The sequence below is a fragment of the Strigops habroptila genome, chromosome 1 (genome assembly GCF_004027225.2).
Source record: "Strigops habroptila isolate Jane chromosome 1, bStrHab1.2.pri, whole genome shotgun sequence".
Classification (NCBI taxonomy): domain Eukaryota; kingdom Metazoa; phylum Chordata; class Aves; order Psittaciformes; family Psittacidae; genus Strigops; species Strigops habroptila.
Window position 1 is genome coordinate 32,570,994 of NC_044277.2, and position 27,814 is coordinate 32,598,807.

Below are 27,814 nucleotides of genomic sequence, written 5' to 3' on the forward strand. Positions count from 1 at the left end.
AAGTAGAACTCCACAAGCCCTGAAACTTGCTTTAAGTCTGTAACTATTGTAATTTGGCATGATGCTTTATAGAAGCTTGGTATTACTGGTCAGTTGCTTATTTTTCCTTTTTGTCAGGCTAATAAGTGTCTTGAGTATCAATATATCAAACTTCAAAAATTGCTTCTTAATCCAACACAACAATACAGATTGAGACATAGTAGAAAAACAAATGTGCATTAAAATGATGCTGCGTAATAGAATGAAAGTCACTGTACTTGCTCTTAGTGACTTTGCTGTAAGAACCTGGGAGTTAATTTGGCCCTGGGGAAGTCATTAAAAGGCTTTTTCAAAAAAGCGAGGAATTTGGAGTAAGGGTTAAAGCAAATAGCTTTTTATACTTTAGATTAATTTCTAAACAGGCTTAGTTAACAACACTATTCTCCACACAGATATTGGTTTATTTTATATGTATGCTGTATATATATGCAGTAATAACTACAATTGTACTGAAACTACATTTTTTAATTCACTAAAACTGCATCCACATGGGGTCATTTTTATGTAGATCTAAAGCTCCATAGAAAACCAAAATGAATATTCTTCAAAATATTCATTTTCTTTGATCAGTTACTTCATTGATGAGTGTAGAAACTAGAGAAAACGGTCACCTCCTAAAGCCTAATTTCACAGTACCTACTGATAAACCTAAGAGATTACATTGTAAAACCATGTAGCTGATAAAGTGGATATAGGTATTGAGCAATACATTTCTGAACTGCGTCAATACTCAAGAGCTACGGAACAGGCACAAGTAGTTTGCATTAGTTTAGTCTTTAAAGGAAGCATTCCAGTCACTGTTTTAAGGAAAAGGTGGCTCACTTTAATAACCACAGGCATTGGTCACTATTTAACAAGACATTCTAAAAAAGTAATCACAATTTCTCCGATAGTAGTTTACAAGTGGATGGTATACATTAAGATACAGAGGTAGAAGTTCACTTTTACAATGCTTCACTAATACAGATTACCAAATTCAAGGCACAAAATTGTTCGCTTTACAAAAAATACTGTAAAAATGTCATTTGCTGTTCTACAATGTGAGTACAACTCAAAAAAAATCTTTACACCCTTCCATATTCTGCATGTAGAGTTGCATCAGGCATTATTCTATTTTTCCTTTGCTAATAATTGGCATATGACCAGCACTTACATAAACAGTTTGTATCTCAGCTGAGTTGCTTTGTCTTTTAGGCACAAGTCCAGTTACAGAAATTGAATACAACAGCTTCCTCAGGGGGGTGAGAGAACTCTGTCAAAAGAAAGAATGAGGAGGAAGAAGAGAAACATATAACCCATAACAGTAGATGGGACTCTGACATGTAAAGGGAAACAGAACAGAGCATATTTCAAATCAAGTGACTTGAAAAAAGTCAGTTTAAATCATTGACTGCATTCCTAGAAAACCAGATGCCCAGTACAAGTTTGCTCTGAGAGTATTTAAGACATTCACTTGCCTTTGAATCGGCAGAGATTTACAAATTTCTTTTTATCTTTAAATAGAACACACAGTAGATACAAAAGAGAATTACACCATAATCGGGTCATGTGTCCTTCAGAGCTTGGGTGAACAAGTGAAGAGATGCATTCAGAAACTGTCCTTGAATTTACTAAAAGGTCATGAGCAGTAGCTTAAATGGCAAGATTTCCCTCCTCCTTCTCAAACAACATAGGGAAAGACAAACTATTTCTGAAACATTCCATCTTCTAGTTGGAGACGGTTCTTACAAACCTTGGCAGGCTGAGGAAGAGATATCACACAGTGCATCCCTACAACAACTATTATGACTAGTTTGCTGTACATACAGTGATATTCTAAAGGACAATGGTGGCAGCTACATTGTAAATTCATTTTGTTTTCCTATCAAGTACTCTAGTCAGTTTTATTTACAGTATATAAAAAACCCCATTGATTTTTAGAGTTCAATACACAGGTTTAGGACCCAAGAGAATGCCACAGCAAGATGTTGACATTTGCATCTGTTAGATGCAAGTGCACTTTGCAATTCAGTCATGTAACATTATCGTATTCACCTATAAATGTTAGTCGATCCAAAATAGTGTTACATTCCATTTTTCGCTTCATTGTTGTTTGTAGCCTGTTTCCTTTGAGCGATGAAAGGGTACATACACTTGTCTGCTCCCAAAAATCGGTACATGCATACCACTGCTTCAAAGGGCAGGATACTGTGAAAAACAGGTTACAAAATTGTTAGGAGACAGAGTAAAACAAAACCCCTGCTTACACTACGTACTTGGTCTCCTTAAAAGCAATATAACAGCTATTTGAGGGGCTTTTTAAAAGACTTAAAGGATTTTTATCTCACAGGGATACTTACAGAGAGAATTTAAATTCTAGAGTGCTAAGCATGCAGGCAAGCAGAAAGAAGGAAGCTGCTTAGTCACATGCCTCCAGCTTAGGACAGATTTTCTGCTGTTTCTTCGCAAGCAGTATGATAGCTTGTTTTAAAGAGGTGGGGGGACAAGGGCATCACAGAAGGCCCACTGAAAGCAAAGCATCTGCTCAAAGCTACATCAGCAGAGGTCACCAGATATTGAAGATGTTCTTTAATGTGGGATTAGAGTTAGTTAATGCCATTCTTTGATCACCAAATGTCTAACTGCCTTGACTTATATTCTAAACTCAATCATCCACCCTCAGAAAGAGAGGTTCAAAGTAAAGAGAGCAATTTCCTTTCTCCCCCTCCAGATAAAATTCCAGGAATTGTCTATGTGATGGGTACCTGACTACAGACCCTCCCCTCCTTCCCACATCCACGAAATACTTTTATTTCAAGCGTAGTACTCAGGAGCTCTAGCGAAGAACTAGAATGGGATTTCCTCAGCCCCAGGAAATAGTGGCAAACATTCATTCAGTGGAAAGCAGTGCACAGAATCTAGCCATTAGGAGTAATGCCCACTGAAGCACTGAGGAGTACGTCACGGTACAGATGTCCTCACTGCTAGTAGTACTGCTTGTGCACTAGTGACTGGAGGGCCTTTGATCCAAGTGCTGCTGCCTGAGGCATGGATTATGCAGAAGCTTTGATCTCCCTGTTGGAAGCTAAAGTGTTGAACCAGGACAACACGAAGGGCCTTTGATGTGACTGTTGCTGCATAAAGGCACTGTTTGTGCAGAGGGCACTGAAGGACCCTCTGAGCTTCTGGTTGAAGAAGATGGTTCTTAAAGATGCTGACAGTGGCCTTGATTTGTTGGCAGAAGACACATACACATACTCTTCCAGGAAAGAGGTGAGCGATGACAGCTCCTCTAGTCTTTGGTGAGCCTGTCCACCATAAAAGACTCAAGGCAGAGAAGAATAAAAGTGCAAATAGAACAGAAATCACCAAGGTTTTCTGTTTCAACCATCACTCACAGAAGGAAAATATGACAATCCTGTATTTTAAAGGTTCTTCCTACACACTGCACATTTAAAACAAAAACACAGACAGCTGTGAGGATGTCCTCTATACTAGAATGCAACTGATGTCGCATCAGTGGAACTGAGCCAACTCCTGTATTACCCTGCATCATTGAAATGTCAGCCTAGTTACAGCTTAAACAGTGTTCCCATCCAAAAACTGTGGTGTGTCAGAACAAAGGAGGTAATATCCTTTAAATAGCCCTTTTTCCAGACTTAGACTCTGAAAAATGGTTCTGAATGTGCAGATTTGCAGTTTATCTACCATATCTGTACAAGTCCTAGAGAATCTGTAGGCAGGGCCTCCTACACACTGGTTCTAGAGACAAACAGCTAGAGGTTCCTTTGCTGGAAGCTGCCTCGGGCCCTATTCCTAAGGGGAAACCCAAACAATAGAAATAAGTCCATTGAAAAGAAAGCAGGAATCTAAGAAAAAAGATACAAGAAAGGTAAAACAGGGATGCATAATACATGGGATCTGTTTTATGGAGCTTCCCAAGCAAGCAACCTACACTCATGCAAGCCAAGAAATATTTACGAATTCTAACAAAACAGCACCAACAGCCTGTGTGAGTGAGAGGGTGTTTATATCCAGAAAGCGGACATGCTCATGGATTTTACTAGTATTCTGTAGAAAGTATTGCCAACTAACTAGCAGTTCAGCTCTTACCTTTTCATGAAGGTGACCATATACATGAGACGAGGTGTGCAAATCATTGGCTGGTCTGTAAGGATGGCTCTCATAGCCTGCTTCACACAGTATTCTGGTTTCAAGGGTGGAAGGAAAGGCTCAATTTCTTTTCTAAAATATTTAAGACAGATTCATAAGATAAATAAAAGACCACAGACCTCACTCATTAACTCACTTTCTCTGGAATGCCTCAGCAGGGACAAAGACTTCCAATTTTTTAATATTCACAGTTAGGATATACAGACTATAGCTCAGAACTTGTGTAGCCTAACTACAAAAGGACCAAAACCACTCACTGAATTCAGAAAGTCTACTTTTTGAGTCTAATGCTAATGTATATTAAAGCAGATATAATACTTAAAAGTATTTTTATGGTAACAGGTTAGTTACCTTCAAGTACTTTTATACTACAAACATAGAGCAGGAGGAGAATTTTACTCACCTGATCCTGCACCCTCTAAACATTCCTGTATCTACAAGATAAGGGCAGACTAAAGTTGTTTTGATTCCATCTTTTTCAGCAGCCTTCAATTCATGGCTCAAAGATTCATGGAAACCTACAGCTCCAAATTTGCTGGCGCAATAATCCTGTGTTGCCAATGAATGAAGGAAAAAAAGGCAACTTAAAAAGGATAGATATGGATCACGTTCAAAGTCAAAGCAAATCTGCACAGATTTTCAAAGCAACAACAAAGGACACCCACTGAACAGAGCATCACATCAACTCATTATCGCTTTACTCTTGAGGCAATTAGCACAGAATCATGAAAGCAGGAAAGCTGAATGTAGGAGGATATTACCTTGGATTCAAGTCTGACCAGGCAGGCTCACATGGCAAGTTACTCCAATTACCAATTTGTTGTAACATTTAATATTAAGCAAAGGACTGAGACACCTAATACTATCTTGGGTGAGATTTGAAAAAGATTGGAGAATTGGCAGGGCATAGGTGCAAAAAAATCTTAAACACTTTACTTCTAAGCTTAGTTTCAACAGAAGATATAATGGAGATCTGAGTGTATTTAATTTTCAGAAGAGGATATAGCTTGTGTATCCCAAAAATACTAAGTTCAGCAACATTAAAAAATAGTTACATAGACAGCAGTAGCATTTGAGTTTTCTGTTGGATGCATCCACCTCTGCTGCTCACACCCACAAGTCTAGGAAATTCTTTTTAGTTTTCTCAAGACAGTAAATACTCTAAAAAGCCCAAACTTACACCAGCTTCATTCATTTCTGCTACAAGACACGGCAGTCTAAGGTCCTGGATTAAACCTTACCTGTATGGAAATAAGCCTTTGTATATGGGATAATATGACCATTATTCCATTAGGCACATTAATTAATTTTCATTAACTGAATGCTTTTTGTTCACACTTGCATTTGTGCTAATGACCCCAAAAGCAAGATAATAGGCTCTAACCCTAACCTAGCTTTATGTATCAAACAAGCCTCACAAACTGGTGTTCTCAGACAGCTGCTAGCAACTAGACAACCTCATGCTTATAACCGGGAGCCTACTAAAGCAAGTGAGATATGTATTCTGGAAGGAAGGCTGGTGGCCATTTCCTCACAGAAACAGAAAGCATTACTTTTGAAATACCTTGCCTTTTGCTTCAAGCTTAGCACTGAAGATCTTGACAGCAGTAGATAAGTGGGCACCTGTCAGTTTCTTAATTTTATCAGATAATTCAAAGACCATTTAGCATTCCGAAATCCTTTGCCCTCCTAGGCTTTCACTTTTAACTGGCAAGCCCACCTGCAATGTAGTTGAATACAGTGGCTGCCCAACTCCTGTCGATCCCCCCCACACGGAGCCATGTGCTGATATGGTACTCAGCACCATGGCTTCCAAGCATCTTTGAAGATTTGACTTTATTTTCCCTAGCTAATAATACAAAAAAAGCTTATCCTAAGCAAGAAGTGACAAATTTATTGTTAATTATAGTCTAACAAACCTCCACTCCAGCAGTGCTGAACAATCCCAAAGAACTTGCAACTGTCACAATGTGTCCATGGTTCATTTCCAGCATCTTGGGAAGGAATGCTTTAGTAGTCTACAAAGTAAAAAATAAAAAAAAAAAAAAAAAAAGGAGAAAACAAAATAAAAAACCCCGTACCACAAACACGCTATATTAGTGATAGGCCTTCAAAACCTCCATCTCAGTTTACTGTCAAGAATTTAGAAGCACAATCACTGCACAGGTTTTGAACTTCTGAGTTTTTCAAAAAAGGTCAAAAGAAAATCTCCAGCTTGTTTGTGAATTCAGACAGCAAGGCAGCAAGGATTATATCTCCAGAAATCCTAAGGTTAAAGGATCAATTGAGCTCAGACCTGTTTATTTTTCTGCAAGAGACTAGTTATCAGAAAGAGATAATTTGACCCTAAAATGGAAGTCAGATTTTTTTTTTAAGACATAAAAAGGAACGCAAAGTGTTTAATTACACCATCCAGCACATCTGTGTTAAGACCACTGAAGATTATCTGTTCTAATTATTGACAGTGTGTTTTGTAAGTTGGTTATGGCTAGTCTTACTCAATTAACTTATCTTGAGCATTTTACATTAAAAGAAATACTAGCGAAAGAGCTTTTGATGATGTTACTTTTTACACATAAATCAATAAGCATCTGCTAGTCTAAATTAATTTTCATCTTTATTAGTATCCATAAGCAATTGCTCTAACAAAAAAGACAAGATGTACATTTCTATTATCAATTCTTTAAGAGTTTTAAAATAAAATGAAATAAAACAAAAGCAAGTCACAAGATGAAACTTTGTTTTTAATCTCTAGCTTTTATGCTTTGAATTATAACAAAATTTGTTTCGGTTTAAAACCCCAGAGTTAACACCTTTAAAAAATTAAATTTTAAGCAATAAATCGAAGGCATTTGCTAGAAGATCATCCCTGCTAGAATACCTCTGTCATATCTGTTCGCTGAAGCTGACCCAACACTTTCCTTTTTTAAATAAGTATTAAGCAGATAACCGTGTATGCTAAAAACTACATATACCATTTTTCTACTTGATTGATTTATGGTTTATTTCAGCTTCTAGATTGGCAGTTTACTATGAAAAATCATTTTTAAATTGCCAAAGAACTTGAGACAATACTTCTTAATCACAAGCATGCCTAGTTAATATATAAATCTATTAACGACAGAGCTATTATTCTATTCTAGTCTAATTTGGTCAGTACCATGAATGCTTAATCCTCCCAGAAACGTGGTCTTCCCATGTAATTTGGATCCAAACTCAGAGCATGCATATGCCCCTTAAGTATTTGCTACTAGCTTAATTGTTGGTCTGAGTTGTGTCAGCTGCATTCTTAAAAAGATGTGCAAGCTACAGCTGAATCCATCTAATTCCATTCTTATGCTGTCTGCATTTTCCAATCACAGACGTCAGGACAGTTTTGCTCTAATGATTTTCACATGTTCTTGTACAACATTTTTGCCTGCAGGTGTTAAATGACTAATCCAGACCTCCTAACACCACACAAAAGAGTGTTTTCACTGGACAGCTGGCAGATGATAGAAGATTAACAGACCTCCTGACTCCTTGCCTTTTCTACTGTTGATTCATACAACTCCTAGATTCTGTCATAACTGCATAACGAAGCCAATTATAAAAATAATCTGAGCAAGCTGCCTTGCATTTGTTTCTTTCCTCATGGCAGGAATCTCTAAACCTCTTATACAGAGCCTCGGACAAGCATTTAGTTCACTGTTAAACTAATCTGTGCCAGGCACACAAAGTTTCAGCCTCTCTTCACATGTTGCATGGCAACAAAGCCCAGTGATCACAGGGTAGCGCCCTCTTAAAAGTAAGAGGCTTCACTCAAACACACTGAAGTTTTACAGCGTGTTATTTATCTGCAGCTTGCCTGATGCACCCCAACACTGAGAGTGTGTATGCTAGCTCTGACACTCCATGCTATCCCTGTAAGAGATCCATTCTCCCAACTCAGTTCTGCTAACAATTTACTCCTGCCTCTGGAGCATTAGTCAGCTCCATCAGCAGTTTCCACTTATGTCTCAGTTATCTGCCCACATCACATTGGAATGACTGACTGCCACCTCGCATTGCCAGAAAGTCTGATAATGCAGACTGAAGCTCTGGCTGCAAACCACAGCAACTACAGAAATGAAGGGGCACTCGCCTTGGAGCTCATCTTGGGGAAGAGAAAGAAGGGAAAGAAGCAGTAATAGATTTCCCCACCACCACCACCACCTTCAAGGCATGAATCAATGTGTTTTCTTCCAAGAAATAAACAACAGACAGACAAGCACACCAAGCTTTGTTGGACTGGCTTTTCTATGATCTTTATTATGGCACTGGTTTTTTCCCTTTTTTTTTTTTTTTAATATGGTGAGCTATAACTAGGTGTCCATAAGTGCCTATATCTACAGCTGAAGAGGAGGAGAATTTTCACAGGCACATATATACACACACACACACACAGAGGAAATAACCAGCACAACTGCAGAGCCCGTTCAACAATGCTACACTCTTTCAAAGCATAAAGATTACAAAGACCGAGTCTTCAGAGCTTGTGGCTACAGTAACCTATTTTCAACCAAGAGGAAACTGGCACATAAATAAACCCTGTTGAGGACACTTTTGGGTGACGTCTTCTGCAATTCAAGCGCAGAGTGAACAACTTCCAGCAGCAGAACCGCAGTCACTTCACGTAAGTCATCTCTTAAAAGGCCATTTATAGCCACATAGGAAAAACACAGCTCCTCTGCTCTGAAGACAATTAGCAATTCATGGAAATCTTTGCGTGAGACCTCAGTGTTCTGAAACAGCTTGTTCACAGCAGGCCCCTGTACTTTGTCATGGGACATTATCCTGCAAATCCATTTAAAACCTGAAGCTGAAGGACTCTATAAAGATAGCACAACTATCACATGTATAGAAAACTTAGCAGTCAACTATCAACATTTCAGCCAAACGGATGTCAGAGAAAGTCATCTTGGTTGCTGCCACCCTCCAGCCATCTGCAACAGCTGGGAGTCAGTACTTGAAAACAAGCACTGTCAGAGGCAGACACACCCTATGGGGGGACGCATTTCCAGTCTCAGAGTAAAGGCTTGCCCACTGCTCCTCCCAGCCTCCTCTTGCTGGGAAAAACAATCCCAAAGTGAAGTTATTCTCTTTCGTGGTATAAGCAATCCCCAAATAAATCAGTGCTCTTACTGAGCTTCTGGCACAGCCCACTTCCTTGATCAAAGCAGCTTCCTCCATACGCTGGTCCCCAGTTTTTTTGCCTGTTACATAAACCAGATCAACCTAGTTTCTTATTTCTAGTTTCTTTCAGCTTCAGCTACATCTGCCCGCCAGACCTGAAGTCTTCTGTGTGCTGCTGAGAAACTAGTTAAGAGCTTGACCGGTTCGGGGCAAGATGCCTCCTGGGTGGCCTTTCCATCTGGAGTTTGTCTGAACAGGTAGCACAGCCCACATTAGTCTTCTGAGGTGATGCATGGACATGCTAATCCTCCATAAAAAGTATTAGAAGATACCAAGCAAGAAATGTGTTTTGTCCATGGCATTAGAGGTCATGAACCAGGCCCCCAAAATAATTCAAATCAACTCAAGTGATTTAATCAACTATCTGCCTTCTGGTTTGATCTTTTAGGTTTCAGTTTTACCTCTCACAGCTGCAGAGGAAGACATTTAACCAAAACATTTAAGTACTTAAAGTCAGACCTGGGTCTTTTATTAATGACAAACATAACACACATTTCAACACTGAGGAGAAACCAGGAAGGAGAATATAGCAGAGGAAAGGAACTGTGTTGTGATGCATCAGGAGGAAGAATCGGGGAAGTTATGCAGCATTCAACAGCTAGAAATTTAAGTTAAGAATCCTCTTCACTTGGATTAACATCTTCTTTTAGAAAAAATTAAAACCTCCAAAAGCATAGTGCAAACATGCATTTTCTAACCTGCAGTGCAGTTTAGATAGAGCAACTAGGTAGGCTTAAATAGAACGCATGAGGCTGTTCTGAACAGAGAGTAGAGCTAGATTTTCAAGCTAGTTTAACCTTTAAGTTTTTTGGAACCTAGAGATCAATTCCTAATCTAACTGTTTTCCTCCATGCTTCTGAATATACCAGTAAAAACAAACTATTCCCAGTAGCTGTAACCAAACATCTATTTCATGCGCACACAGCTTTAATGACTTATTTCTCACAAGTGTGAAACTGAACAAGCATTTACATGTCACTTCATAGCTTTTGTAATCTGTTCTCAACATTTTGGTTTACGGCAAATTAACTTCTAACAGTCTAGCACTTCTTCCCTCCCCTTCCCCAAATTCTTTAGTTCCATTCTTAATGAAACAAAACTCAAAAGATTGTGCAACACAAAGAACAGCACAGCTGCAATGTCAAGACAAATTAGTCTAAATACAGCAAATGAGAATATGAAGAAATACTGTGTTTGGGAAAGTGATTTTTTTAATTAAATTTTGGATTAATTATTCTTAAAGAAGAAAGCAAGCATCCACAGAAAACAATGTTAGCAGTATGCAGCTCAAGACAATAGATACCAAATGAAGAAAGCACACCATAGTAGAAAAGTATGTGCTACCTCGTGTTTAGAGAGTTGTCTTTATATCAAAGAAATTAAGCAGAAACTTAAAGGACCTTATCTGTTGGTACCTATTGCTTCAATACAGTAATTTTCTTTACTTTCTGCCTTCTGTCAGCCATTTTAAACTGTTTTGATGGCATAAACAGCCTGCTTTACTGTAAGGCAGGAATTTCTTTATGCCAAAGGAATAACTCATTTTCCATATAGGCCTATCAGATAAGGAGAATAGAGCATGGCTATCTTTCTGGGGCTGATCAAAACAGGTGAGTTTTTACATCAACATTGTTATCCCCAACAGTGGTGTACTAGTGTAACAGGACATTTCCTCCCAAGTCACAGCTATTCCTGACTGCCAGAACAGCTGCATAACTGCAAAAGAGTGCAACATTTGGGTAAATGTATTGTTTCATTTTCATGTTAAACATTATTTGGCCAGACTCAAGAAACAAAATTGGTGCAATTAGCCAAGAACTCATCCAGACAACTCCGGGAGCTAATGTACCAGAGATAACAACAGCCTGCTGCCATATGTTAGCTAATTCTAAAACTATCATGTAGCAACAGAGCTGGTGACAAGAAAACATTGTTCCAAGTTTCTGTCCTTTCCCTCTCCCCTCACCCCCCTCGTAGCATGGACATTCACTCTTCTTTTCTTCCCATTCTTCATAGCCCACAGCAGGACACACCGCAGGTTCCCCTGCAAGACAGCATGTGGCCACTCACTCCACCGTGGAATGAAATACAGCGATTTCCATGTGCCCCAGTTTCTCTTTCCATTCCAGTAACTGAGAAGGAAAGCACAAAGGTCTGACAAAAGAGCACCTCTAACTATTGTGCAGACAGGCTGTAGCACCTTGCTTTAAAATCAGTTTGTCCAAACTGCATAGTACAGCACTAATGCACTACTATATGTTAAAAGGGAGAGATGCCTGAAAGGCAGAAAATCCCCACAGCAAGCTTATCAGTAAATATACTGAAGTTATTTTCAGCTACAGTCATACAGCCCAGCTTATTACAGAAGATAACCACTTTAAATACGTTTTATATACACTGGGTAAAACTTCAGTTACAGGATTACAGTGAAAGCCACCACCAAATAGTTTTAGAAGGGGCCTTGAAAGTATACCCTAGAACTGTGTAACTCTCAAAGGGGAACTTATTCAAATTAGAGGCTATAATATCCAAAGTGCCTTCTCATGCACCAAAGCATGCAGTTACAAGCCTGGATTTAAGCATTTATTTTCCTTCTAGCTTTTTTATCTGGTTCCAGTGGGTGCTGAGAATAATTACTTCTCATTTGTGCTTCCATCTCAATTACCTTTCGCATATTACCTCCACATCCTTTATAATTCCACTACACAAGCATCTCCAAAATGCTAGATTAAGGTGGGCTTAGTAACTGTGCTAAGACTACATGAAAATACCAAGTACTGAGTTGAAGACAAGAGAGACCAGAGAGCACAAAGGGTATGGCTCAGCCAGTAATAGGCTGAATACAGAAGGTAGACAGAAGTCTACAACTACTGTTGACCTTGCTAACACACGGGACCAAAGCTGTACTTTGAAGGACCTCAGATGTCTCTGCTGACTGTTTTTAAGAAGTGCTGGGCCCCTTCTGGATAATTAGCCACTGTCTAAGTAAATATTTGAATAGCTGTGGAAGTTAGTACTATTTTTGATCTTCAGTTTCTATTCTCAACATAATGAAAAATAGGCCAGAATTACTAAGTCTTCCAAAAGTAATGGATTAAAAAAGAAAGTCATATATTTATCTGGATTTTTGATGCTCTACTCAGGTCCTTTCAGAGCAAAAAAGATCAGGAGATAAACATGATGTCCTCAAGCCAAGCTTCCATAGACAGCTGTATTAAAAGCACTACAGGAAACTATTCAAAGATTGCCCTCGAGTGTCTTGAGCAGGCCCGGTGTTCAAAACAAAAAAAGCTACACCTTCCAATATTTCATCTCAAAAGGGGTCCCTTAGTTATGTAGCTCCTGGCAGGCAACACAACCTTCAATTTCTCACTAAAGCTTTATTTGTCCTTCACATAAAAACCCACTGTTTTGGGGCCATGGGGATTCCTTTAATACTGAACTGCAACAGCAGTTAATGCTTAACATACATGCACAGTAATAATATTACAGTTGCCTTGCAACCAGAAGCTCAGGAAAGAACAAGATAGACTTAAACAGAAGTCTATAATGATGACTAGTAACAAGGAAGCAAAGCCACACATACCCCAATACTTTGGATATCCTACATTTGCAGACAGAGTGAAACTACAGATAAGATCTAACCAGGTTAAAAGGTGAAGGTAGCAAAATAAATACCATGAAGAATTAAGTCACAATGAAAAGCAAAACTGGTTAATTTAAAACTGTATTTGATATATAGAGAAATAAGCATCTTTCTTCTCCTCTCCGAGTCCGCATGAAATACTGCTTTGAAGTACATGAAGTCTTAGCTTAATAAAAACATAAGCTATTACTTCAATCACTTAATTCATTACTAATTCATGTGAGTGATTAACATTCCTGTTTTCTCCACCCTCATGACCAACCCATACACATAAAATCCCCTGCTTCACAACAGACATTTAAGCAGCTGAAAAGCACCAAACTTGTACAAAACTAGGTTAAATTTTATTTACTGAAGTTTGTAATTGGGTTTGTTAGTAGTAAGAAACATCTGTCATGCCATTTGCTAAAGAACAAGTATCCTACAGTCCACGTTTACATTACTACTTTCTTTAGCATTTGCAGTATTTAGGTTCCAGCTCTAAAATTTCTTCAATTTTCAAAGCCAATAGTTACCACTGTTTCCTGTGAATAGTTCAGTTATTGTAGTATTTTGTCTTACATGGAATCAACTCATGTTGAGTATACCAGAAGAAAGCTGAAACTGAATTAAGTAGTTTCCTTAATCAGAACTTAGTGCCACAAAGCTGTTTACAATGGGTAGACAGTAAAGATAAGATAAGTAATGCTATTAAAAAAAAACCACACGGGAAACTAATACCACTAGTTATCTCTCAAACATTAATCATTGATTTCCACTCTTTACTATTAGAACTAATTATGCTATGCCTAGAGCAACTGAACATTGCCTGGCTAAATTGCCTTTTGTATAGCTTGTTAACAAGGCTTAGTTGAAGAAGGGTTATGTCTACAGAGACTGGGATATGAAAAGTTCTCAGAGAAGGAGATTGCAACAGAAACTTTTGTTACTGTTGCCTTATCAAATCACTACATTGTTTCCCCCCTCCCTTTCTTTTAAGGGCTTCATTTCCTATGATCTTACCCTAAATTGGGTAACCAAGAGTGAAGCAGAAAACAGCTTTGTTCTCCCACTTGCCTGAAGTATAGGATAAGTATTGAAGAACACTACCTAAATACAATTCCTGCTTCAGAAACTTTCTTCTTGAGAGTCAAGGTGGAAAAGTTATTACCTAAGCTTTACGGTTATCTGCTGTTGTCCTGGTTTTAGCTGCAACAGCGTTTAGGTACATATAACACAGCCAAAGGTGGCCCCAATTTCTTCTTAAGAAGATTTCACTTCAGCTTAGACAGGGCATTACTCTATATGCTTTCTGGGCATGAAGAAGTCCAGGTATTCAAGGTGAACTATCCTTGTTATTTCAATGCCAGCAAGTGGTAATTAGAGCCTTTACGCTATTTGTAAGCAGCCTCCATCTTTCTGCTCCTGAGAACTTTCATATTCTTTCTTTCTTCAAAAGAAGAAACAGATTTTAGATTTACAAGATTTTAAAATTATTTCCACCCTCAGATACCAGGTGTGCCCCGTAAAGTGTCTGATCTTTCTAACGACTATATACTACCAGTCATTTCTGTGGAAGCACCTAGCTGCCTCTAATGGACATGCTTGTATATATGCTACCATAAATACACACCTACTTGTCTACTTTCATCTGTTCTTGCAGATATCACTTTGCTGATGTATAACTGCTTCATATACATGCAGCAGCATATATAATTGTTTAAATCACTGGTGGTATTTATAGAACTCTTCCCTCCAGAGTTAGCAAGTCTTTGATTTCACACAGCTATGAAAAACAAAGCATACCCTCACAGGTTGCCCAGAGAGGCCACGGAAATGTCCATTTTTGGAGACACTCAAAAGCCAACTGGACACAGCCCTGGGCCCACAGCTCTAGGTGGTCCTGCTTCAGCTGGGGGGGGGGAGGGGGTTGGACCTGATGACCTCCAGAGGTCCCTTCCCACCTCAACCGTTCTGTGATTCTCCACTTAAGCATACCAGATCCCTGCTCAACTTCTTTCTCTCACAGCCCATTCTTCTTTCTCTCAGAGGAAGAAGTTCATAAGCCAGCAGAGAATTGACACTCTGTGTTCCTACATTAACTGCAAGTTTATCAACACAGAATCGTAACTAACTGGAAATCATCTCTCTCCTGTATCTCCCCTACAGGAGCTCCTGCTTGTAATAAATTATCCTGCTCTGTTTAAAACAGTGTCTGTTCTCCTTCCATTTCTCTTTCTCCTTTTCCTTTGGTCTCAAAGTCCTTTCAGCTGGAGAGAGGGTCCAATGAAGCAGTGCAGAGCACCTAGGCTAATTTCTTGTGGAATTAATATTCTCAGCTGAGTCCAGAACATCCACATACCAAACTGTTTTCAAAATCTAATGATGTCCCCCCAGCTGCTAAATGCCCTCCAGCAACTTCACTCCCTTGCCACCTTCTTAAGGGTATTCTGAGCCCTCACAGACAAATTCTGCCCACTTTTAACAGCTTTTAAAGCTTGGACAAAGCAATCATATTGGATTCTTGACAGCTAGCAATGAACCGGGAGAAAGACAGTATCTCTCTCTGTGCAGAACAGGGACAGTAAAAGTGCAGAACATAAGTTGCTAGTGGTGTTTGTTGCGGATTTCAAATGCCAAACTAATCTAAAAGCTGAGAATGATTAGTAGTAGGTAAGATGGCGTGGTAGGAAGGCTACTGGAGGCCCAGCTATGTGGTTAGCCTGCCTTACACTGCAAGACAAACAAGATACAGGTCTCAGCTGAAGTAGAACTTGGGAACAAATGTATACATGCAAAATAACATGCAGTTTAAAGAAAGTGAATCTTTCTGCTCAGATCTACCATGTCAATGTTTGAGCTTTCCACATACTCACAACTAATACAGAGCTCCAACATGGCTGTTACAGCCTAGTTATACTTCCATAAATTCAGGATCTTAAGTTACAGTCCGAGTATGCAGCACCACCAACCTTGTGTTCTTCCACAGGCAGATCTATGAGTAAAGATGGCCTACATTGCATTTATTCAGATGTCAAATCTGAAATAACTTTAGAGTTTGCTGGTCAAACGATATAAGAAATTGACACTTAGCTACTCTTTTTCACAAAAGCTGGTTTAAGCCCTGTTGAAGTCAAGCAACTAGAAATTCGGCTTTGTTTATACACTGACAAATGGCCATGTCAAAGGATTTGTAGTGTTTTGGAGCTATGTTGACATTAGTGTAACAAACACATTAGTCCATCACCTTCATTAGCACAAGTTTGAAGCAAATGTCCAACCATTTGGAGAGCAGTTATTTATTGCCAGCTATTTGATAATCTTGACAAAAATGAAAACACGCTCCTATGAGTCAGTGAAAAATCCACATAACAAATTCATTTCAGAACAACTATTGGATAAGAACTCAGAATATTGTTCAGTGAACAAGAACACAATCCAACTTTTATATACACATTTTTCTACAGCTTGCCATAAGCTTAGTCATCCTCTGGAATATTTAGTAAAACTTGGTATTTTAGTCTGCATGTTTCCAAAAAGTTACTAGAGAATAGCACTGTCAGAACTACTTACAGAAAATATGAAGTCATCATTCATGCTTTTTGATTTATGTAACAGACTTTTCAGGAAGTGGCTAAACTGAGACTATCTCATTTTATAGATACCGTAAAGCCAATACTTCCATAGCACTGCAATTGCTATAGTACTTGCGTGCAGATGAAAGCTGAGTCACTTTACTCATCCTCCCCAACTCAGTCACTAAGTCATTGTTTTGAATCGATTACTTTATAAAAAGTAAAGTGATTATGCGATAACTGAGTATCTCACAAGAGGAACAAGATTAGAAGGAAAGCTTCCCTTTTCATGTAACAGTCTTAATGGAAATAGAAAAATAAAGAAGATGTAGTTGAATGGAAGCTTCAAAGTTTGTTTAGGAAATAGTAAGGCCTTAGAAGGCTCCATCTTATGAAGTAACTCACTGAATGAGATGTAACATTTTTACAATGCATGCAGCTTAGAGGTTTTTAAAAAACAAGGTGTTTGTTTCATACTTTACCTCACTCTCCCAAAAAGAGGTATGCAGAAAACAACCTTAGCAGGTAAACTTTACCTTCATAAGCAAGCAAGAGCTAAAATGACAAAAAGCTTCCAGCTGATACAGTGACCAAAAGAGCGACTGATGCAATTGTCAGAGATTCTACTTGCGCAGGTATTTTAACCAAACACCAGCAAACTGCTCCCTTCCTCAGGGGTGAGTTTTCAAAGGCAGAGAGATACTTCCTTTGCCTGCCTGTGGAAACTGTGCTTGTTTCCCACAAGCTCAAACACGGCTCTGGCCTGGCTTTTCCACATTCAGTGTTAGTACAACTGATTTTCAGAGAAGTCAAACAGCTCAGTAAGCAGAGAGATCATTGCTCTTGATGGTACACAACGGCAACCACAGTATCACTGCAAGGTAAACAAGTTAGAGCTGTCAACACAACATTATTTCATGTGTTCAGAAAACTAACTTACCTTTAAGAGTTTTTAATAGCGTGTAACTAAAATACTGCAATTTCTTTAGAAGTTGTTACATTCAAACTGTTATGTCAGTGTCAGATTTGCTACAGCTTGGAACCATTTATGCTTAACTATTTACGGCCTGTAAATCCTACTCCAGAAAATCTCTCCAAGAATGAGGTTTCATTAGACAGCCACAGCTATGTGATTTTGTCTTATTCCTCCTTACCCTTTTCCCAAAACAGCCCCCTCCCCCCCACTGGCTAGTCCAAGTCTGAAAAGTCAATGCGGTGATTCTAGTCTCTAAACAGAAAAACTAATCGACCTGGCCAAGAAAATGAACAGCTTTCCTCACTGCCTTCTGGACAAGTTAGTGAGCTGAACTGGCTCACCCATGGATCAGATGAATACCAAAACTAGTGCAAGGTAAGATGCAGATTCAAGGAGTGGCCTTGCATGAAAGCTTGCTACCACTAAGCTTTCTTGTAGTTTAACCCTAAAATCAGCAGAAATTCTGGAGAAGTCACTTTAAAGTATATATGCTCCAGCACTTTTCCAAACCAATGTTAAAAGGTGAGTGCTTGAAAAGCTGTCACGCAAGTTCAAACAGATGGCAGAAGTGACCAGCACCAGGGCACATTTAGGTGCAGAATTCAACAGCCAAACAAACTTGAATTTCAAAAGGCTCACACCAAGCCAGCCACTTCGGCACTGCAGCTGTTCTGGCATTCCCTGGCCTACCATGCTCTCCCATCCCAGTTGTGATAACTCACTCGTGTCAAGTGCTAATTTGAGTGGCATATAAATCATTATACTAATATAATTATTTATAAGAACAGAGTGTTCATTCAGAAGTGTAAGCACAGATGTAAATCTCTCCCTTTTGTGACATATCTTCTTTCAAAATAAACTCTCAGAAACTGAGATTCTACCAGTCTTAAAGTCTGCCTACTTACCTACATTAACTGTATTTCAAAAGACTTTTTTAACAGAAGAAGCTCAAGACCACAGGTAAAAGCACATAGCATCACAAGAAAATCAGCTTCAGTTTGCCTTTGCAGAAAGACCTCTACCATTTTTTCCACAAAAGACAAACAGGTATCAGTAACTTAGTTTTACCATCAGTGTGAACAGCCAGAAAACCTCAAAGGTCAAAGGAGCAAGGTTTATCAAGAGAGTGATGCTCTGGCTTTTACATAGAGGATTGTGGAAAGGTTTAGTACTAGAGATACATAACAAAAGCCTTCCCTTTCCCTCCCCCGCAAAAAAAACCCAAAACAAACCTGGAAGTGAAATCAAAGCATGAGAAGCATTGGGAAAAAATACCACTTCATATCTTTATCATACTGATAAAGATAAAAGTAGAAAAGAATTAAGAAGTGCAGTGCTAAAATGGCAGGGATGGTGCTAGAAAACATAACATTCATCTTTCCTCAACCTGTCTGGTCAGAGTAATTGATGACAGCAAGAGCTACAGAAGAAGGATTGCTTACCCACACAAATCAGTTAAGACAGGTCTTAGGCAGTGATGGAAACACTGGGTTAGCAGGACACTTAGCCATATCATAATTAGGATTGCTTTTCTCCACATTTGAACACAGGCCTATCTTCTAGAAGTCTGCTATAGTTTCTTGGTTATTACAGAGAGTTAATAATACAATAAGATCTCATTAACTTAGCTGCTTTTCATAAAATTAAAGTAGACGTTACTTGTAGATAAAAGAATCTGGAACTCCATTGCTCTCCTAACCATCCACAGGACAAGAAAGGCATACACAATCTTTTAGACTATTTCACTGAAACAGTGAAAAGCCACTCTCCCTGCTTCTAGCAAAGTTAGGCACCACACTGGCAAAGACTACTGTGCCATTACAAGTAACAGCATAATATCAGACCAAAGTCCCAAAGTCAGTGCATAAGTTTTTGCTTATTCAGCTGATCTACCTCATTCCATAAGAAGCAGGAATTTAATCATCATACTGATTGGTCACCCAAGACTATTTCTTCTGAATAGATTAGCAACCCTGAAAGCATTCATATGGCTTCGTGAAAAGCCTCCAATCCGCAGAAAAAGTCACAGGAGACTGAAGAGTGAGATTATCCCAAGTGCCTTACCTCTGCAAGCTATACTGCAACTCCACCTTTTAAGTGGTGCAGCAAATTAATTTCCAAAATATGCCTGAGAGAAGCTGTCACAAAACCTCGGGTGTAACTTCAGTTTAAGGAAAACATTCTGAATGCTCATTTCAGATTTGTTAACTGACTGGGATGATCAAGTACTTTACATCCTTAAAGAGACGAGAAATGCATTAATTCAGTTGCTTCTTGAACAAAATAGGTCAGCATTCTCCATCATGCAAGGAAGATGCTCTAGCACAGAAAGTGTATGTAGGAACGCTGGTGTCATAACATATTCAGTCTTCTATACAATTTTCCACAGCCCTGATGGAAGTGCTGCCAATTAAACAAATCAAGAATGCTACATAAGCTGCTTTGTTCAGACTCCTTGATATATAATTACTCATTTATCATCAAGATACAGTAGATGATGGAGAGCCATGACTAAACAGCCTCAATAGACCTCAGAGACTAGAGTTGAGTAACTTGTAGAACAGAAGTTTGGTGGGCAGCATTCTGGAATCCCAATTATAGGTACTTGAACTCATACAATTCCCACACAAGGCAAATAAAGGGCCATTTTGCATAAGACTAAGACCCACCTACTACACCATCCCAACTTGCTTAACTGCGCTTGCTGACTCTTCAGATGAGTACATTGCCTGAAGAATCACTTTCATCCTTACCCACAGCTACTCCAAAACTGATAAAAGATAACTTCTACAGCCAAAACTTAGATATTAAGGTACCTAACCAAAAGGTTTGTGTTAGCTCCCCCCCTCTCAAAAAAACAACCAAAAAAACAACCCCACACCACTCAAAAAAAAGCAGAACAACCCAGGATCAGAAAACTGAAGAACTTTTTTAAATTATCACTACCACTAAAACCTGACAACAACGCTACATCACAGATACTGATCACAAGATACAGGTTACAAAATTCAGCATTGCATGCTGTGACAACTGTGCTTAACACAATGTTAGACAAGCTCCTAGTAGACTAGAAAATAAAACTGTGAGGAAAGCTCTGAGCCAGTAGTCTTGTGCCCACTCAAGCTCCAGAAATATATCTCCACCTATTTATTCTCTAAAACTTGTGGTAAATACATCCCTTTATAAAATGGGAAAGTGCAATTTTCTAGAACATGCATTTGGAAGATAGTATTTTCTTAACTAAGATTCTCTTCTATTTTCTTGATAGATGAACCCAAGAACATATGAACTGCAGAACCATACCAAAGCACTTATAAGTACAACTAACATGACTATTTCTATATCTAAGAGTAGGACTGTTTTTTCCTTCATACTCATTACCCAGCATGCTACCACAGTATACGAAACACATGTGCTGTCCAGGGTAATTTACTGGTGGCATGTAGTTGGAACCATTTTGCTGGGGAAGAGTTAGTTTTGATGACACTTTTTGGATCACATACACATATTTTGCTTGAAATTGATCCAGCTCATTTTTCAAAGAAAAAAAAAGTCCAGAACTTGTAGATTAAACTTTGTGAGTAAATTTGTGCATCTTGGGATACATTATCATGAAATGGGGGGTGGTGGTGGAATTAAAGCAGCTAATTCGTCTCATCCAAAATGCTAAATATAGCTAGCTGGCCTGTCAGTGGAATATTGTGTCTATATTTGATCATAGATACCAGAATTCTAGAGATGAAGACAAAAATCAAAACTGCTATGCCAACAGGCCACAAGACTCAGCATGATATAGTTTCAAATACTATAACTTAAGCTGTCTTTTCTTCTGTGGAACATTCAGTGTGCACACTAAGTGCAATAATTCCATATTTAAACTAAACAAACTACAGCCATGTGAGCTTTATTTAACACCAGGGAGCTTAAAGAGACTATCAAAATAATACATAAGTATTGATACATGATAGATAACTACAAGCCACTTATTTCCAAGGCTTTAGTTATCCTGTCAGTCTAATTAGACTGACAAATACAGCGGCTTGCATAAATAGGTATTTTGATTTAGTAACTCTGCCATTAACTTTTCTTCAAAGATACATTTAAGTTTTAGACTATTTACAAATGCCCTAATTCCTTGAGTAGTAGTTCCCTCTTTACTCAGTATTGTATTTTTCTGTGTTAATGTCAGGCCACCTAAAAGATTTTTCCCAATTCCTACAAATACCCCTGCATAACTTCAAAAAATCAAGTAATTTGCAAGTAAATGAGCATAACTGTTCTAGTTAAGACAGCCATACACAAGTCTCCAAACTCTGTGCTCTAGTCTCTTACTATGTAGATTATTTATTTTTTTTTAATAAATATGACAGAGCTGGAGCTGAATGCTTTTGCTTCCCCCTTTTGGTAAGTTGAAGAGAACTCTAGGAGAGCTTTAAGCCGAAAGCTTTGAAGGATCCACATGATAGGGAAACACAGATCATGGTTCCCCGAGCGTAATACCGAAGATCTGCTGTACAGAAGGACATTCATGTCACAGAACTTCAGAACCTGGTCACCACCTTGCTCTTGCCTCTCCATGAGTTCCATTCAACCACTAAATCTAGAAGCATTTCCTAGGTAGCAAGCTTATGTCCCATATTAATACCTACTTACCCAGCAATAGCATTATTCTTCTGGAAAAAAATGTTAGAGTAGTTACAAGAATCTCAAATTGTCATGAAATAAGAGTTTCCACAGCAGTTTTATTAGATACAATTCTGCAATTTAAACCACTGTGTTTTGATACACTTCACTTAAACTTTATTGTAAAGCCATAAGAAAACTGATTAAGCAACAGCTTATGTTAGACTACAATTTAATTTTTTTCAAATTTGTATCCTGACATATCGCAGGAAGAAAATTTCCTAGTCTGCAGAAGTTCAGTTCCAGTAATTGACAAGTGCAGCCGAGTTAGTTATTCTTGCAACAGACTGGGAGGAAAGATAGCATTACACTCCTGCTACAGTTTTATGCATCTGCAAATTATAGTAAACCAGAGCTGGCTTATTTCAAACCGGGAATGGATTTTGTCCCTATGTTTTCAATATCAGAAGCATTCAAGTTATCACAGCATGAAATAACAGGTTTTTAATACTGCAGTGGATTTTATGCTGTGGAAATTGCTACATGATGCAGTGGTGACATGTTTATATAGAACACTCATGGGAAGGATTATACAAATCATGAATGTCAGCAAATGGAAAGCATCTGTTTAGGCTGTGGCATGCTGCTAAGGCTCTCCTGACTGCCAGTTTGCGATATGGTACACAGCCCAGTTGGAATCACATCAGCAAAGCAGTGACAGACTCTCATGTCACTGCCTACTGCAGAAGTTGGGCAGTCCTCAGATTGTAGCTGCTAACAAAGCAAGCTCAGATTACCTGTGTTCTTCATGGAGAGCAGACAATCAGTCTTATTTCAGATGTTTCAAAGGGAAAATACTAGAGGCCCAATCTAGGTTTTTATATAGAAGCACACTGAGGGTTGATTAATGATAAAGGGATGATGAAGAATTTTCCATCACGTAAACAAAACCTCAACAAAAACCCAGAAAGTACAGACAACTACTGAAGCAATATTAACATGAAAGATCCATGTCTTTATAAAACCCATTTACAGCTTTTTGGAAGAAACACCCTCCAAGAATAGTTAAAAGCCTGCATAATGCTCCAGAGTATTAGCTTTGCTTTTGGACCACCAGTTTAGCTGACATGAAACAACTAGCTGTATAAAACTTCACACATCTAGACACATTGTTCTATTTAAGTCAGCACTGACTTGTACCAAAAAAAAAATTGGCTTCAAATCAGCTGATTCAGATGATACCTTATGAATTAAGTACTATTACTTTTAATAGAAGTCCACCCACTGCTGTCAAGCCAACCTTTTTCTGGGATCATGAAGGGGTAGACAAGGAAAAAAGCTTTGCCAAAAGTGGACAAAAAAGAAAAATGAAAGGCAAAGCAGGACACCAATCTGCAGGAAGCATACATATGAACAGATCCTCAACCTGGGTGTTGACTGCTCCTTAGAAGCTTAAGCCAAGATTTCAAGGTCCACAGGTCAGATCTAACTATACCTTCTTGGAGTAATTTTTTCTTTTTATTATTTTTAATTTTAAAGTCACTTCACACTAACATTTGGAGATGAATGAAACTTATGGAAACCCAATCATAGCAATATTAGACTAAGTTTAGTTTTCTATAACACACAGAGGGTGCTTTTAAAAAAGGTTTCTGAACTGTTATAATAAGTGTATGATCTTGGGCCTGAAGGAAGAACAGCTGGAGAATTTAGGATCCTCCATATTTTTAATTCATGGTGATGTCATAATTTAGAGTCTTTGGAAACTTTGTCAATTCAGCATTTAAACCACATCAATAGCAGTCATTAAATCTAGTGCACATCTCTGTTTGCTTAAGCATCAATTTAACTTTTATGAAGAGAACACGCAGAGCTCTTAGTTGTAAGTAGTCATATGAGCTTTCTCAGAACATTTCAAGTTGTCTTAAAATACACTTTCAGAGTTTGAAAAGTTTCTAAACACACTATCTTGTGTGCACTGAAGTTAAGGCACTCTCTCTGCAAGCTTTACAATACATTGGGAAAAGCCGGCTATGCCATTATGTTTCCACAGCACATATTTGAAGGGGCTCCTTTAGGGTTATGAAACAGCTTTTCTCTTCCACGTTAAAAAAAAAAAATTAAAAAATATCAAGTTTGGGAGGGCCTTCTAAGTTTTGAAAATGAGGCATTTTATAGAATTTTGTTATGAAAAGGTAAGACAAGCCAAACAAGGCTTAAATTGAAGTATATTTCAGATTGCTTAATCCTTTGATTGTTATGCAAGTGTATTTCATAACCTTATTTGAAGGACCAAAGAACAGTTTTAGTACTAACAATGGGCTCAGTCTGACAGCTAATGCTAACCCAAGTGTGCATCATGCCCTCCTTCAACACTTTAATTTATGTAACTCCACACCACCATGGGTTTAAAAATAAACTACACAGGAAAACAAGGTTGAGATAGAGTAAGATCACATAACTTGTTCTCCTTGATTAGCATCTGCTCTTCACGGAGACAATATCACCCCAGAAATCATGGTACAGATTTTCTTACTTCTCCTGGCAGCCCCCAGAGAAAGCTATGAGGACAAATACGCAGGATTCCTGAAAAAGTGTTCTTGGCTTGATTTCTTGAGAAATCTTTTTTGCCATCCTCCCAGCCTTCAAAAGGAACAATTTGCCTCCAAGGCAATTCAAACAACATTTCCAGCAGGGGTTTTAAGTATTTTTTTCCAGAAATGTGCAAGTTTGGTATTGCAACTATCATTAAAAGAGCATCTTAAAGCTGTCAACATGCTGGCAGAAGACTATAGAAGGAAGGCTTAGAAGCCATTCATTAACAGTAACAAACTTTACACAGATTCAGAGGTTATGCTTACAAAGGTTTCATACCCAGGGCTAGAAAACAGGGCAGGAGACTTGGAACTCTGGGTTATAGGAATATATAGTTGATTTAAAGCTATTTGTTAATAATACCCACCATTCCTGCTAAACAGAAGAGTAAGTTAAAGATAAGAAACCCTCAAAGCACTGAGCTTGCAAGTGAGGGAGCAATTGCAAATCTCAAGGAGACAGGAATTAAGCAAGAGCAGCTAGTTTCCCAAAATTAACTGACAAAAAGGGCAGCAGAATGGAGTTTATAGTTACCCAGAAGTGTGCATGGCAGTTGACCATCATGGTCCTCTCAATAAGCTCGTCAGGACACTCCAGAAGATGGTGCCCAGAGACCACACCAGCATTGTTAACCAGGACAGACACTTCGCCAACCTCCTTGCGGACCCTCTCAGCTGTTGAGTAGACATTCTCTCTTTTGCCCACATCACAGGTGTATGTGTAAACCTGCAAGTTGCAATGGGGCAGCGCATCTTTCTCTCCATCTCCTAAGGAATACGGACAAGAGAACAAAGGGGGGGGGGATTAAGTTGTTACTTGTATTATGTATTTGACATTCAAACAAGTAGTCGAGTGGAAACAGCAAATACATTTCCACTACAGTAAAACTTCTATTTGCTTTGGTGTTGCCAAAGTACACATGGACTTGTCTATTTACTATTGCTGCCAAGTGTTTTAAGAAAAGCTGCAGGGTTTAGAGCCGCTGTCGAAGTCCGAGGCTACACGAAGCAGGTCTGTCCGGGGCACGGGGCCGGCCCGGCTGGCAGAGGCACTGACCGGACGCCCGACGGCCCCGCGCCCGCTGGAGTCCAGCCCGGAACCGCTTTCACCTGCCCGCCGCACGCGAGAATGGCTCCGGGCCGGAGCCCGTCGAGCACGCAGCCCCGGCTAACTCCTGCGCGGCCCGGCAGGTGAAGCGCCAGGGGCAGCGCCCGGGCCGGGCAGCGGGGGCAGCCCAGGGAGCCCGCCCCGTCAGGCCGCCGCTTACCTCGGGGGGCGCCGGCAGCGGCCGCCTCGGCCATCTCCCGGTAGATGTGGCGCACCATGCCCGCCGTCTCCTCGTTGCTCTGCGTGTTGATGTCCCATAGCACCAGCAACGCCCGGCGCCGGGCAAACTCCAGGGCGAAGAGGCGGCCCAGGCCGCTGCCCGCCCCGGTGATCAGGCACACCTGCCCCGCCACACTCTTCTCCTTGGGCCGCACCAGCCACTTAGCCGCGGCCAGCACGAAAGCCCACAGCACTCTGAAAGTGACCACGAAGAGCTCCAGCAGGATGTTCATGCTGCCGGACCCCGACCGCGGTGGGGGGGGAACGGACCCGCGCGTCCCGGCACGGCCGCCCGCGGAGCCGGAGGGGGCGGACGGACGCCGGCGGCGCGGAGCCTCTCCGCGGTGGAGGCGGCTCCTCCTCGTCGCCCGGCTCCCCCACCTGGGGCCGCCCCTGCCCGGGACCTCCCGCTACGGGCGGGGAGGGAGACAGGCTCCGCTCCCGCTGCTGAAGGTCCCGCTGCGCCGCCTGGGGCCGGGCTCCCCCTCCCCGGTCCGCTCGTACTCAGAGCCGGGCGGCTCCGCGCCCTGCCTCAGTCACACACACCGAGGAAAGAGCCCGGACTCAGCTCTACCCGCCCGCCGCCTCCCCGGCCCCGCACGCCCGCGGCCCCGCTACTGGCAGTGAGCATCTTGCTCGCTCGCCCCTCTATATAGGGCGGGCCCGGCGGCCGGGCCCCTCCCCCGGGCTCTCCAGCCCTCCCCCGGGCCGGTCCAGCCCGCCCCGCATTCCAGGGACCCCCCGCCCCGCCGCGGTCCCTCCTCCCCCAGCTCGTCGGGACGGCCTCGCTCCGCCCCGCCGCCGGGGGCGGGTCCCGCGGCCTCGGGGAGCGGGCCGAGCTGGAGCTCCGAGCTACTTAGGGGCTGGCGGGCCGGCGGCAGGGACTACGTGTCCCAGGGTCCGCGGCGCCCGGCGCGCCCCCCGCCGCAGCGCCATCTTGAGGCGGCAGAGGGCGCCTGGCGGAGGCCCGGACTGGCCGCGGAGCAGCGGCGTGCCTTCCGCTGCCGGAGCGCCAGTTGGAACAGCACGAACGCGGGCCCGAGCACGGAAGCAGCGAGATGCTGGGAGCCGCCGGGAACCCCACAGGTTCCCCGAAGCCTGCGTGTCTTGGGTTTCTCTGCCAGACTGAAGCTGCTGGGGAAACCCCCGATGTTCTGGTTATTTTTGGTCCATCAGCAAAATACAGAGACTGTTAATATCTAACCAACCACTGATGGAAATGGGAGCTCACAAGTACCAGTGTGTGAAAACTATTTTCTTCCATGGGAGAACAACGGCAGTTTTCTGTAGATGGGCTCCCTGAGGCCGGCCAGCAGCCAACACCCGGAGCAGCTTAGGGAAGCCGAGGGGATCCCTATGCGGGGCACCCGGACGGGGAGCCCAGCGTGCCCCTTTGATTGCCTACATGTGGCTGGGCAGGACTCATCCCGTGGCCTGCTGCTGCCTGCCAAAGAGCACTGCTGTGTTCTTCCTTTCTGCACGGTCTCCTTCCCTGCACATTCTTCCCTGCGCAGCTGCCCACTCTCAGAAGAGCTGTTGGGACTTTTTATTTGTGAACACTGCCTCTCAGGCTTAGCAGGAATCCAGGTTCTAAAGTTCTGGGAGAAAGTGCAGAAAGCCTTTTCCTTTGGTAGATGTACAATTGTGGCCTTTTATAATGTTTCTAATGAGATCAAGCAATACAAGTTT

The 27,814-nt window shown here is 40.8% G+C and overlaps 1 protein-coding gene across 4 annotated transcripts; it reads right to left on the reverse strand.

Annotated features, from left to right (window-relative positions):
• Positions 1-839: 839 nt before the first annotated feature.
• RDH10 (retinol dehydrogenase 10) lies at positions 840-27,072 on the reverse strand. Of its 4 annotated transcripts, none has more exons than XM_030489174.1 (7): positions 26,067-27,072; positions 25,334-25,566; positions 6,111-6,209; positions 4,595-4,740; positions 4,132-4,263; positions 2,074-2,226; positions 840-1,291 (listed from the first exon to the last, which is right to left on the reverse strand). In XM_030489174.1, the coding sequence occupies exons 1-6, from the start codon at positions 26,356-26,358 to the stop codon at positions 2,103-2,105; spliced, it is 1,026 nt and encodes a 341-aa protein (XP_030345034.1). In that variant the 5' UTR covers positions 26,359-27,072; the 3' UTR covers positions 840-1,291; positions 2,074-2,102. The 4 variants fall into 4 exon arrangements, with proteins under 4 accessions (XP_030345034.1, XP_030345015.1, XP_030345024.1 ...); XM_030489155.1 differs by having other exon boundaries at positions 25,334-25,569; positions 26,067-26,728; XM_030489164.1 differs by having other exon boundaries at positions 840-2,226; positions 26,067-26,745.
• Between the last annotated feature and the right edge of the window lie 742 nt (positions 27,073-27,814).

What these genes read in the sequence shown, in the direction of transcription:
- RDH10 (XM_030489155.1), bottom strand. Translation starts at nt 26,358, where the DNA reads ATGAACATCCTGCTGGAGCTCTTCGTGGTCACTTTCAGAGTGCTGTGG. An exon ending in CGCTGCCGGCGCCCCCCGAG is followed by an intron (nt 25,570 to 26,066) that starts GTAAGCGGCGGC and finishes GTCCGTATTCCT; the next exon opens with TAGGAGATGGAGAGAAAGAT. An exon ending in ATGGTCACCTTCATGAAAAG is followed by an intron (nt 2,227 to 4,131) that starts GTAAGAGCTGAA and finishes TGTTTTTCACAG; the next exon opens with TATCCTGCCCTTTGAAGCAG.